Below are 14,263 nucleotides of genomic sequence, written 5' to 3' on the forward strand. Positions count from 1 at the left end.
TCTTTCTATTCCTTATCTTTACTTTCTTCTTTTGCATTGCTTCGTTTATCTTCTTCTTTACATTCGTCCAAGTATTTTTCCACACTTTTGTTTGTCCATTCCCTCTTCTCCTTCTCTTCTTCTTCCTTTTCCTCATTTTTTTGTAATTCCGCCCCCCCCCCCTATTTCTATTTCTAACGGCATGTGGCCTGACTCTGTTCTTTTTCCTATTTTCATGTAAATTATTTCTTCTGTCGCCTCCTGGTTGCCAATCACATAGTCTATTACTGAGTTTCCTCTCTCGCCAATATAGGTCCGCTCCTCTCCTTCTTTATCGCTGCCATTGATTATCTTTAGCAGTGTTCTTCCTTCCATGTTTATTGTCTTGTCTTTTGATCGTCTGTTTTTTTCTTTCCCTACGTCCTCGTTTATCGAACCTCCCTCTTCTCCCGTTCTTGCGTTCCAGTCTCCGCCGATGATCACCACTTCCTCTTCTCTTCCGTCTACTCTTTCCTCTATTTTTTTCCATGTCCCTTATGTATCTTGATTATAAACCATCATTATCCTATACGTCTTGTAATTGTATATTATTTTTCTTCCAACTATATTATCACTAATTCCTTTATATCCTATTTCTCTTAGGTTTTTATTTATACCCGTTGTTATTCTTCCCTTTGCTCTTCCTTTTTTCCTTACTGTCATTGCTGCCCTGCATTTCCAGTCGAATTCTTTGGGTAGTCTATATTTTAACTTTTCTCTTTTGTCCTTACTTATTAGCCCTGCTACATTTCAGAAGCACGTTTTCATCCCCATTGTAGTCCCCCCTCCTGTTCCTCTTTTTTCATTTTCCTTCCCCTCTCTTTCTTTCTTCCTCCAGCCTCTCTTCGTTTTCGTTCCACCTGTACCATTTGTTTTCTATTGTTAGTTTCTTGTATCCTGTCCTTACATATTCGCCTTGTTCCATTCTTTCTCTAGCTACCCTTCTCATGTGTTGCTTCCCATCCCTTTTTTTTTTGTCAGATCATCGTCCATGTATACACCCTTTTCCCATTTGCTTTTCTCCTTCATTATCCTTATTTTTTCCTCCATTGATTTCATCGTTGCCACTATTATTGTGTTCTTGCCCCCCCCCACCTTTATCATATGTGCTTTTTCTATTTCTGCCCCTATCCTCATTTTTTCGTTTATGAACTCCTTTACTGTCTCTTCATTGCTTCCTTCGTTCCAGTCCACTCCCTTGATTACTATGTTTCTTCTTCTTTCCTCTCTCTCTCTCTGCCCTGTCCTGATCCTCTCCAATTCTTCTGATTCTACCCAATAATTCTTTCTTTTCCCATTCCCACTCTCCTTCCTCTCTGTCTGTCTCTCTTTCCCTTCTTTCCCTTTCCTCTTTCATTTCTCTCTTCAGCTCCTCCACTTGCTTTTCCAATATATATATATTTTATTTCCTCGATCATTGCCTCGAATCCTCTTTACATTTTCTCTATTTTTTCCACCACTGCCTCCATTACTTTCTCTCTGGCTGGTGTCTCTTTTTCTGTCGAGCTGTATTTGTCCAGTGTATTTTTGAAGACTGCTTTACCAGTACTCCTTGGTCTTCCCCTGTTTGTCGCCATCTGCCGTTTCCCTACCTTACTTTGTTTTGCCGCGCTTCTAGCCTCCTAACCTCTTCTTTTCTAGTTTTTCTTATTTGTAGCTTTCTCTCGTTCTTGTCTCCTTTTTCGCTTTTCTTTTGCCTTCTCCTTGTATGCTCACTCTTTATTTTCCCTTCTTCATGCCTCTTTATGCTTCCTGTTCCTTTTTCCCTTCACACTTCACTTTTTCCACAGAGATCTCCGTCCGTGTGTTACCCTCGGCCCGAACCGAACCGAAAGCCCAAGTAAGGATTACTATTTTTGGCAAGCGAGTTTATGTAATTGTCCATTTTGTCGTGATATGCTTTAGAGAATTTTGTGTGCACTTAGTATCGATGTTAGTATAGTTGATTGGAAGGTTTCTGTTTTCTTCATATTTGATTTGGCAACCATGCCCCATTTTTGTAGTTCATAAGACCAGGCTGCATATGTCTGATTTAGATTTTCTTGCTACGAGCTACATAGAATTTCTGATTAGATGTAAGTGTTTAGTTTTTTCTTGTATGTGTTTCTTCCAGTTCAACTTATGACCCAGATGTAACTCCAGATGTATTTAACGAAAGTTGTCTGTTGGATTTCCTGATTTAACAATTTGTTTGAGTTTGGATCTAAGATAAGGTCACTGCAGCAACGGCTTAATGCGTCAACATGTGACATTTTCACATTCAATTTTGTAAGATCACCCATTGCGCAATGCGTGGGTCGACTGTTTGTTTGCTTAACGTGAGACGCGAACTATCGTAATGGGTAACGATCTTAAAATGAATCCCATTAATATAAATATGGAACCTATTGATGGCATGAATAACGGCTAAACGTTCCAGCTCGAAGCTGCAATATTTTGACTCTACGATAGTGGTTCGTTTACTAAAATAAAATATAAGTCGAAAGAAACCGTCCGTTTGTTTTTTAACTAATACCGCGCCGAAATCACTTGCGATGGCATCACAATGCAACTCTGTTTTAAAATCGGGGAATAGATAATCAAAACCGGTTCATCAGCTAATTTACCTCTTTAAACACGTAAAGGCCGTATTTTCTTTCGCGCCAAACTGGAAATTCGCATCGTTTCTTAATAATTCATATAGGGATTTCGTTAAAATAGAAAAATTTGGAATAAAATACCTAAAATAGCTTGCGGGGTTCACAAAATGCAGTACGTCTTTCGCCGTTCGTGGCAGTGGATAGTCTCGGACAGATTCAATGCCGTCTCGACTGGAACGAATACTAGATTCATTAAAATTAGTTAGCCAAGATATGTAACTTCGCGGTACAAAAAAAGAAAATCTGTCTAAATGGAATTGTAAATCGTTTTATACAGCTAAATGAAAAATTTCTTCAAACATTCAAGAAATCAAAATATGTTCTTTAAGCGTTTCTGTAGCGACTAAAATATCATCTAAATATAATACGACTTTATTCTTTTTACCGAGATTGGTAAATACAAAATTAATATATCATTGAAAAACACGCGGGGCATTAGTAAGCTCTAAAGGCAATTTCAGGTGTGCGAACTGTACAAAAGATGTATATTTAATAGATGATTTTGAAACCCTTACGTGATGAAAACCATTCTTTATGTAGTTTCGACCAATCGCGGGGAGACGTAATCGCGAGGAGAGACGCCAACGAGAGTCGTAAATTCCCGTTACGATTATAGCAATCGACGCCACGAATTGACCGATCCCCTGATTTCCGTTGAGATAATAGGGATGATTTAGTTTGTATAACACTATGATTCACAGAATTGTAAATTATATATTTCCAACACTTAGATTACACTGTTGAGCATAGATAAATAGATAATCACTTATCGCACGAAGATAAGATAGATGTGTACGTTAGAGCAGGGCTCTTATAATTGGATTTAGTGTATTAGTGGACTATACACTAAATATATTTAGCACTATAATATATTTAGTAGAGGAGATGTATGTTCGACAATACCGAGAACCGACTAAAATAGTTTACGTGAATTATGCTACTCTAGCGTTATGCTTAGACTGCCACGTTAGGCGTTAGCGTTAAACTGACTAGTTGACTTGACTCTCCCGATGTCGTAAGAGAACGAGGTGACTTTTCCAACGGTGTAGAAGAAGTGAAGTTGAGTGACGATGCTGTGTCGGAGGAAAGCTAGTGATGGGTGTGTCTAGCGCCCGGGACCATCGGATTTGTTGATGACGACTTTGGCTAAGAGAGTGAGGGAAATAGGCTTCGTTGTTAATTGGTTAAACGAAGGTTGGCGGACTAAGAAGGGTCTTAGCTGCCCTCGATAGAAAGTTGTTATTAGGAAGCATCGTACGTGGAAAACCCCAACTCTCCCTTGGCAAGCCGTGGTAGATAACAGTCTAAAAGTGATTGAGAAAAATACATTTGTTGAGTCGGAAGGACCTTAGCAAGCAAATTACTCGGATTTATGACGGGTGCTTAAGGCTATTGAGAGTACGCCGTAAGGATGAGCAGTTTTTGTGTGGTATGAGTGCCCCTTTGTTTGCTTTTTCTCTTACTTGGAATTTTCGGCAGTGTTCTCTTTCTGTTGGGTCGATTTCACTTAACTTGGGTCTGAATAGTATGGTTTCGCATTTGCTTGTGTTGATTTTTAGTTTCCACGCGTGGTAATAGTCGTTTATTTTTTCGAAAAGTTCTTGCAGTTCAGTTTTTATTGTCTTAGTTTTGCGGCCTGTTACGTAGATGATTAGGTCATCTGCGAAGGCTATGGAGCGTTTGCGGGTGGATGTATTGAAATTAAAGAGGTTTAGGAAGTCACTATTGTAAATACTGAAAAGTAGCGGGGAATTTACTGTACCTTGTTGTAGACCGTTTTTTTATGGAGAATTTTTTGCTTGATGTGTTTGAACCTTCGGTCATTACGAATGTTCTGCTTGTGATCATGTCCCAGACTATTTTAATTAGATGTTTAGGAAGGTTTATCTTCATCAATTTGTATATGAGATCTGGGATCCAGACTGTGTCAAAAGCTTTTTCGAGGTTTATTAAGCAGGCGGCTACTCGTTGTTTTGCGTTTAGGGCCCAGCAGATGTCCGACGTAAATTTGTTTATTGCGTGGATTGTGGAGTGGTTGTGCCTGAAGCGAAATTGATTTTCTGCGATTATGTCATTTTTTGTGCAGAAGGAAGTTAGGGGGTTGTTTATGATTATTTCAAGTACTTTGCTTATGTTGGGGAGGAGACTTATGGGTCGTAGGTTTGCGGGCGATGTCAGCGCCCGCTAGCCGCGGTGGAAACGCTGGCTTCCCACCGGCCACATGGGTTAAGCAACGGTCGCCGCGGCACGGACAAGGATGGGTGAACGTTTGGCGGGCGCTGATGAAGAGGAAGGAGGCACACCAGAGCCATTTTTCTGGGACTCCCCAAGGAGCACGAGGCAGGCAGAAGCCCCGGGGCACAGGTCCACCCTGGGGAAAACCGGCGGCGCCATCCCGACCGCCGCAGGAGCACATGGAAACCAGGAAGAGGCGTCAGGGGACGGGGTGCCCCAGGAGGGCGCAGTAGGAGCGAGGCGCTAGGGGGTGTGGCCCCCCCTGGCGGTCCAAGAAGAGCAGGATGCCTCCCTTCGATGAGAAGGAGAGATAGACGCCCGGGGGTGACCGGTAGTAATTCGGAAGAGATCCCGGGTGCATCTCGACTCAGGCGTCAGGACAGGCCACCGTGGAGTTTTAGTCGGTAAGAGTCCGACACTACCCGCTAGCGGGTGTCCGTGAGGATTTCTCCACATAAAAAAAAAAAAAAAAAAAAAAAGGTTTGCGGGCGATGAGCCGTCTTTGTCTTTTTTTGTAATAGCTATCAATTTGGCTTTTTTTCCATTTTCTGGGGAAATATGTGTTGTTTAGAGCATTGTTGAAGAGTACTGTGTAGTACCATTTTATTTTGTTCGGTAGGCGCTTGAGTAAAACGTTTGGGATGCCATCGAAGCCGGAGGATTTTTTGTTGTTTAGTTTGGAGAAGATTGTGTTTGGTTGATTGTAATTTGTGAAGTAGTTTATTTCTGGATCTGGTTGTTTGGGGTTGTCTGCGGTGTTTTCGTTTGAGAATGTACAGACTGTTTTGTTTAGCGTTTTGTCTTGTTCCATTTCATTTTTAAGTTTGTTTCGGCGATGATAATTCTGTTTAGTTGATCTCGGCCCATGTGTTCGTTTTGTGTGTGTATTTTGGAAAAGTGGGTGCCGATGATGTCTAGTTTTTCTGTTGTTTTAGTTATTATGAAGTTACCCTCGATGTCTTTGGTGGTGTTGTGTATTGTTATACCTGCTTCTTGGATGAAGGAGGTTTCTTCTGGGGGCAATTTGAGAGGTGGGATGGGGCTTTGTCCTTTTGGTCTGAAGATTTGATTTATTTGTGGGAACATGTTGGCTGAGTCGTTTTTGGAGATGTTTTTTATTTTATTTGTCCAGTAATGGTTTATAGCGTTCGCGAATTCTTGTTTCATTTGCGCTTTTATTTTGTATAGTAGGTACTTTAGGAATTCTAATTCTTCTCTTTTGTCGTAAAAGGCACCGGAAAATTGTCTTTCACGGTGATCTTATTTAATTCCCCGTAGATGACGCAGAGATGCATTTTTTATTCTTTTTCCGCACTAATACAACAAGGGATTGCGTATGGTGAATTGCTTGGTCTGATCATTTCTTTCTCGTACAAATCGTCCAAAATTGAAAAATCGGCCGATATGCCGACAGCAATGTCGCCGTTCGGCCCTCTTTACGGAGTAAGACCAGCCTCACCGTCCGCCACGCTCGTGGGTAGACTCCCTCCCTCAGATATCTCGTGTAGAGGCGCCGAAGTTTGACAACGAGATGATGGCGTACGGTTTATCTCGCGCGACGTAACACGGTTTTTCGCTACATATAGCAAATTTCTTTTTATGATTAGTATTTTGGTTCATGCATACCTGAAATATAATTACGATGTAATTTTGTTAAATTGAAAATCGCGCTAGCCTGCCACAGATATTGGTGAATTATAATACAATTATTCAGTTTTTCTACAAACATTGTGGCCTTTTTCCTACTTAGTTCGGTAATTTTCAATTTTAAGGTGTTGAACAATTTCGTTTCGTTGTAATTTAAGATTTGTTAACGAGCACTTTTCACAAACTGACCGCTGTTACTTGTCTTTGGATCGTTGTTTTGTCAATACGGTGAATGTAGGAATAAGAAAGAAGAGAAGCAATTGAGATACAACGAGATACCTTACAGATTTTATATCTAGACAAATAAAGTCAAAAGAAATATAATTTAACCAGTGTCTGGATCCATTTGGACTAGTCAGCAAATAACGGAAGTTGTTTAACTTAGTGTCATAAGAAGCCAAGGTATCTCTAAACGACGGATTTAGTATCAACATTCATTGTAACTTCAAAGAATTGTGTCGGACTTAGGCATGGTCTTCTGTGCAGTTGACCGAACGTTGCGCATTTCCAGAGTTTAGCTATCGTCCAATATCATTTTGATCGTGAGATTCTCAAAAATCCAATTAAATCGTTTTATAACAATGAAATAAAAAATATGAAAACTTCGTTTTTCTTATTTTGGCAATTTATGAGTAATTGCGTTATCGCTGGAGCAGACAAAGAAAACACCGGAAACTACTTGCAGTGATCAGTTCCGCGAAGTAGTGGGGACAACTCGTATCCGCTTAAAATTTGAAGAGACAAATTTTCGACTCTCTGAGCGACGTTTATTTCGTCAGGACTATCAATTGTCGTTTGAACGTTGTGTTTCGATCGTTCGCGGAGAGACGCGATTGCGAGATAGCACGTCAACGAGAGTTGTAAGTTCCCGTTATGATTAAATAATCGACGCCACGAACTGATCGATTCCCTCATTTCGATTAGGATAATAAGGGTAGTTCAATGAATTCCACAGAATTAACACAAATAAATTAACGTTTATTTTAACAAATTATCAACTAGGAAGACATAAAGAGAACAACAAAAAGAAATGTAACTGCGTTTTGCTTGATAAGTAATGCGCGATATAAGAGATGTGTTGACGGTTCGGCTTCTCGAAAAGTTCTGCACGCCTTTCGATTTTTTCCGTTTTTTCTGGAAGGCGACCCCCACTACGTTCGGATCACGCCACATTCTTTTACGCGAGGTAAAATAACGGCCACGAATCGACGTTTCTGGAGGTCGCCCTGCTTAATGAACCATGCGCTTGCCACTACAATGTTTGTTTGCCGGGCAGTCGCGACGATCCGTCTGCGACATTATAGTGCCGCGATCGACAGTTAAGAATATGATCTATGGTAAGCCGCATGGCGTAACACGTTGCATTAATTTCTCTAATGTAATTTCGCGTACCTTTAACTGTAACTCAGTTCTTTCGGTACTTAACGAGAGAGCCGAAAATTTCGTCGTTTTAAAGTTTGACGATCTCGATAATTGTTAATTGTGTAATTTCGTGCTCCTGATAAGGATCGATAACTTACAATTAATATGCATAAAAATAATTACAAATATTGTTAAATATGCCCGCCTTGATATTCAGTACATTTATTATTTCTTCGTAACATGTTTTTAAAGACGCTTAATAATATCTCTTCACTTATTTGTGACACTCGCCTTTCGATATTCTCCTCAGCGGTTTCGATTTGTACACATCAGTCTCTAACATCCCACAGAGAAAGAAATTCGGAGATGTCAAATCGGTATATCAATCGTATAGGCCAGAGTACCATTTGAAATATTTCTGTCGCTAAAAAATTCTTCCATCGTCGTTGCCCACGCTGTATGTGCCGTTTTGGGAAGGTTTATATAGTAAGGTTGGATCCCTCTGGAAGGGTTATCATTGGATGCCTATTAGACGTGGCTATCCTGTTATTATCTTGTTACTGCTCCGATGGCTGTGGTATGCAGGATGTTTGTCAGACGTGCTTATCTTATTACTACTTTCCGAGTCTGCAACATTAGCAACATCTTTCGTACGCCTTCAGTTGTTCGTTTCCGCAATATAGCGCACCATACACCAATCTTAGTCGTATGCATTGGTATCTCCCAAATTTCTCCAAGATTGGTAGTGTTATATGTTCGGCTATTCTACGAGTTGATATGCCTATGTAGATGGAGCCACATCTTGTCGCTGAAAGAAAATAACATATCTAAAACATTGTCATTTTTTTCCTTATAGAAATATTGGGAATCACCGATAATAGCGAATATGTTGACTGAGATTTCTATTTTCTTCATAATCTTTACTGTATTTAACATAACAGCGTCCAAAATTTTAACCAAGCCCTTAATTATCCATTGGGATTATTGCCTTATTATCTCCTTCCGAGAAGGAGGATATTTCCTCCGCATACTCTTCCGATTTCCCACTGTCGTCCTTCAGTTTTCTAACAGGGTAACTTTTCGTTGATACCTTTGTCGTTAAGTATTTCGTATTTCTTTCTGCGTATAAAGAAAGGCAAGGTAAGCCTGGTTCGTTAGCTCAGCCGGTGAGGCAACGTCCATTTCGTTCTCGTGTCCCATTTTAATTTTTCCAACTAGACTCTGTGTCAGTCTCCGACCCGGCTTGATCGGGTCCACCTCCTTTACATTGCCCTTTCTAGTTATCGGGATAATCAGTACCACCTCCAACGTATAATCCGTTCGAAGGCCTATCCTTTTCTCCCCTTTTTTCGCTTTTTTGTCTGACGTGTTTTCAGTGGGTCTAGTTACTCTGAAGCAAGTACTCCCCGTATCTACGTCACTCTCGCTAAGTGAACGATCCCCGAATACTGAAGATTGTGTATTGATAAGGAACGATACGGATACATGTGCTAGAGTCATTTGCGATGACCGGCTTCTAACAGATGTGCGCATCGGTCTTCTCGAAGCTTTGGTTAGACTTCATCGGCTATCGAAAAATGGTCTTTCACGAAATAATTATACTTCGTTACTTTCTTGGACGGAGATGACTAGGAAGGATCATATGCTATTGCTCAGAGGATCTCGATCCTAGAGCTTCCAGCTTGACACGCACCGTACCTAGAATGGTCTTGGCGGAAACCGGATTTTTGAAATTCTCGTACATGCGCGAAATGCGATGTAACAAGACGACGCCTTATTGTGCGATAATGTCGGTCATGATGGCGCGTACTCGATTGTCGTGTCGCAGAGATCTAGAAGACTCGACTTTATTGTACGCTCAGACCGGAGACCCGTCTCGAAGGAACACCGATATTTAAAACATATCGTTGGCGCATTAAGCGAGAGTTAGAAAGGAGAGAGTACAACATGAAAAGGGCACGATACAAAGACGAAACTAGACGTGATCGAAACTTTTGTTTATTGTCACACATGTACAGTTACAAAAATAAACTTTAAAAAATTAAGAAGAACAGAAATTATTTTAACTTTTAGGCTGCACAAATTTTCACTCGAAATACCGAAAGCGACAGGGTAAAGGCGTATACGAGCATGTGTAATTAATTTTGATGACTCAAATGCTGAGCACGACTGTGTGAAAAAAACTGCGTGACGCGCAGTATTATCACTAGCTCTCGAGATTTTCATTGAACAATTTCTTCTATGTTTGAAGATTATAATTTAAGATTTGTCTATCAACTAGATCAACAGTCGAGCCGTGGGACGCACAGTGATCCTCAAAGTAAACGACATATGGCCGGCAGCTTATCTCGTACAAGTCATAGAGGACTATGATATTCAGAGACGTAAATGGCTCTGCAACGTTTTGCAAGAGAAATCATAGATTGAACGTTAAAGCAACTTACTCGCGGAAATCCGTAGTGGCATATCGAAAATCGACCTATGAATTTCCGAATAGAGACGATTAATGTTGCTTTCAATCTTTCGCTTCTATATTTCATAAATAAAAACACGTATTGCTGATATTCATACATAGTTCACACATCGCGATTGTCCGGACCCCGAATGTACACAGCAAAATTACACAGACACCACGATTGTCCTGACCGCGAATGTTCGCAGAAAATACAATAAATTACAGTTAGTTTTCAATATGACTTCCGTTTTCTTATGAACAAAACTGGACTCTTCTTTTAAAATATTGTCGTATAGTGTGCAAATTGTCCATCGCATTCGATAAACTTGATTTCCATAACTTCAACTTTTTAATCAAAGCTCTTACCACCCTATCTTTTTCAACAAGTGGATGCATTTGTGAATCCTGCATTGATTTATTCCAACCACTCAATTTCCAGAAATTTCAACCAGGTAGGCAAGTTTAACAATAAAATTATCGTTTGTCCAGAAATGTGCATCTTAATGACGATTTTCTTCGAGAAAGGTTGATATCTCTTCTTTGATTTCGAGCTCCCTTTGAATCACTTTTGCACGAGATAGCCAGCCAAGTTCACAATAATACGGAAGTGAGGTATAAACGTTTGAGTGCCGAGTGGCGCGATCGCGCTTCTTCTATTCTGTGTCCAAAAGTGCCAGTTACCGTTCAGTCTTAGGTAAATGAAGACAAAATTAGGGTAATATTATACTTTGCAAGCGTACACGTGTTTATTTTTCTAAACAACCATTACCGTAATAATATAATTCGAACTAAATTATATATAATAGACTATAAAAACAATAATGACTTATATGTTTATATCAACATTCACTTTTCATTTATATTAACACAAAACACACTCCACTAGTTTTATATATGTCGGAGATGAAAGGACACCGGAGCCTTCTCTCTGGAACTTCTGAAAAATCCGTAAAATTGTAATTAAAGTTTACAGTCGTAATTAAACAATTTGCCGTCATCCTGCCCAATTATACTTGTTTGCGATTTGTGATAATAAACTTGGGCTCAAGGCGACCATCAGTCGCCGAACGTAGCCGCGGTCAACGGGACGGGCGCTTCGCCTAACAAAGGTGTGGAATTATAGTATGACCCTCGTTAAAAGAAATACCAATAGAGGTACTTGACAGTAAAACATTCCAACGGTTCCTTCGGACAATGAATACCTGATGTTGAGGCACCTACACAGCACAAGTCCAGTTAGCCCGAGGACCCGCTATAAAACCTGGGGTTTTCCGGCAATTAAGATTTTCCAAACGGACAGACAGTCTTTGTCCCAAACTGACCAATTGACAGCGACGTGAATTTCCCTTACTTTCGGAACGAGGGCTATACCCGACGGATCCGATGATCGATCCGATGTCGGATCTCGTGTCCTTAGACACACCCCATCATAGTTTTCCTCTGTGGCATCATTGGGACGAAAATTCATTCTTTCTTGAGATCCCACCGACGAAGGGAGCAGCGCCTGACGATCAGTGAGTTTGAGTTAGAGCAAGTGTATCTTTCATCCCGTTGACCGTGGATTCGTCATCGAACCTAAGACCAACGTCACTAACATCGCAAGTGCCCAACCACCGCTGTTGATTGTCGAATCGGTGGTGTCCACGCCCGTAGCATCAGGCCGTATCTTCGTTATCACACAACGATAGCCAACTCCAAGGGAGGTCTATCAAACGCCCACAACCCTGTTCCTGACTCTTCTCCGACATATATGTTGCGGCACATGAGTCAAAGGACGACGCGAATCGAGAGCGACTCATGTTGTTGTTTTGCCTCGGGGCATTGATACGGCCTTGACGCATGAAACATAACGACAAATAAACTCCGGGCAAAACAATGTCGCCGCTACATGCAACCGTCGAATCAAGACGAGTTTGAATTTTCCGACTTTCCTCCGACCAGTATAAATAAACAGACGCGATCGCGTGCGAGACAGTATCGACACAGTATCGACACAGTATCGACACAGTATCGACACAGTATCGACACAGTATCGACACAGTATCGACACAGTATCGACACAGTATCGACACAGTATCGACACAGTATCGACACAGTATCGACACAGTATCGACACAGTATCGACACAGTATCGACACAGTATCGACACAGTATCGACACAGTATCGACACAGTATCGACACAGTATCGACACAGTATCGACACAGTATCGACACAGTATCGACGAGTTATCTATCGAGCTATCGATCGTATCTAGTGAGGTTCTATCAAATATCAATTAACAATCTTATTTCGTGATTTATAAACTGTACGAGCGACTTAGCGAATATAGCCTGTTAACTTATTTATCATTTTAAGTATATTCGACGGTTTTAACAACACGCAATAAGTTTTAATAAATCTCTCGATCAAACATCCGTTATACTAATCCTCTCCACATATACAAGGTGATAATACGACTAATTTTTGAATTCATCGCTAAGGATTAGGTAATAGTAATTATAAGATAAATCTGATGAACAAGCCGTAACAGCTTATTTTCATTAATATTAACCACATACATAATACTTTACAAAGATAGGGACGTGGAACAATGTTCAGAATTTTGTACATTAATTATGCTAGTTGTACTAAGGTTTCAAAATTAACATTTTGTCCATTTTCCGTTATTTTTTCATATTTTCTTCGAGTCTACGTCGTGTGTTGTCTATTAAATTTTTAATAATTTCTGGTTCGATATTGTAACATTCCAATCGTGTTCTCTTCCACAACTCACGAACCTGTAAACATAGATTATCATACTTTGTAGTGGCCACTTTATTCCAGAAAATTTTTTATTTTCTAACCAAGTTTTTACTACCTATGCAGTCTGCTTGGGGTCCTCGTCTTGTTCAAATATTACTTCGTTCATCAGATCCAATAGAATTAACAACAGAAGGTGAATTATTTCATAAAATGTTTAAATAATGCTCCCCGATTCGAACTAAGGGGCTCACACTCTTGCGAGTGAAGTAGCCCCAACACATAATTGAACCACCCCCAAACTTCATAATTTGTTTTATACCATTTGTTCGATCATTATTTTCGGACCAAGTCCAATGCCAGGACTTCCCGCCAGACTCAAATATTTTCAAAGATTTTTGTTCCGTCAGACCATATAACTTTTTATCAATCTTGTGTCGTCTATTTTTTGTACCTGTTTCGACCATTCGCGGGGAGACGCGATCGCGAGGAAGCACGTCAACGGGAGTCGTAAATTCCCGTTACGATTATAGCAATCGACGCCACGAATTGACCGATCCCCTGATTTCCGCTGAGATAATAGGGGTGATTGAGTTTGTATAACACTGTGATTCACAGAATTATAAATTATATATTTCCAACACTTAGATTACACTGTCGAAGAGAAATAAATAGATGACAACTTGTCGCACGAAGATGCGATAGATATGTACGCTAGAGCAGGGCTCTTATAATGGAAGTTAATGTATTAATGTATTAAAACTATAATATATTTAGGAGAGGAGATGTATGTTCGACAACACCGAGAGCCGACAAAAGATTTGCGTGAAGTATGCGTAGACTGCCGCGTTAGGCGTTAGTTTTAGACTGACTGTCGCTCTTTTTCTAATACGGACGAAAAGTTCGATGTGGGTGTGCTCCTGTGCCTAAAGAACGCGGATTCGTTGTTCCCACTTTCGTTAGGAAAAGTGAGGGTAACGAACCGCGGTGTTGATTGGTAATGGTCTGCCCTACGGCTCGAAGGGATGAGTAGGAAGTCTCCTACCATGGTGGTGGATAGATAACCGTATTCGTGAAGAAAACCCAGCTTGTTTTATTAGAGGGCTATTCGGATTTTCCTAATGGGCGCATACCAGCTTTCTCCGTGTTTTAAGTGCGCCTAATAA

At 40.4% G+C, this 14,263-nt stretch overlaps 1 protein-coding gene across 1 annotated transcript; it reads right to left on the minus strand.

The window, feature by feature from the left end:
* Nucleotides 1-158: 158 nt before the first annotated feature.
* On the minus strand, nucleotides 159-694 carry LOC117239978 (the record flags this gene model as incomplete). Its single annotated transcript, XM_033505797.1, has 2 exons — nucleotides 676-694; nucleotides 159-512 (listed from the first exon to the last, which is right to left on the minus strand). Coding segments are annotated over exons 1-2 (373 nt in total), but the record flags the coding sequence as incomplete, so codon positions are not given.
* Between the last annotated feature and the right edge of the window lie 13,569 nt (nucleotides 695-14,263).

Source organism: Bombus vosnesenskii, unplaced genomic scaffold (assembly GCF_011952255.1).
Source record: "Bombus vosnesenskii isolate JDL3184/JDL3185 unplaced genomic scaffold, Bvos_JDL3184-5_v1.1 scf7180000014524, whole genome shotgun sequence".
NCBI classification, from domain to species: Eukaryota; Metazoa; Arthropoda; class Insecta; order Hymenoptera; family Apidae; genus Bombus; species Bombus vosnesenskii.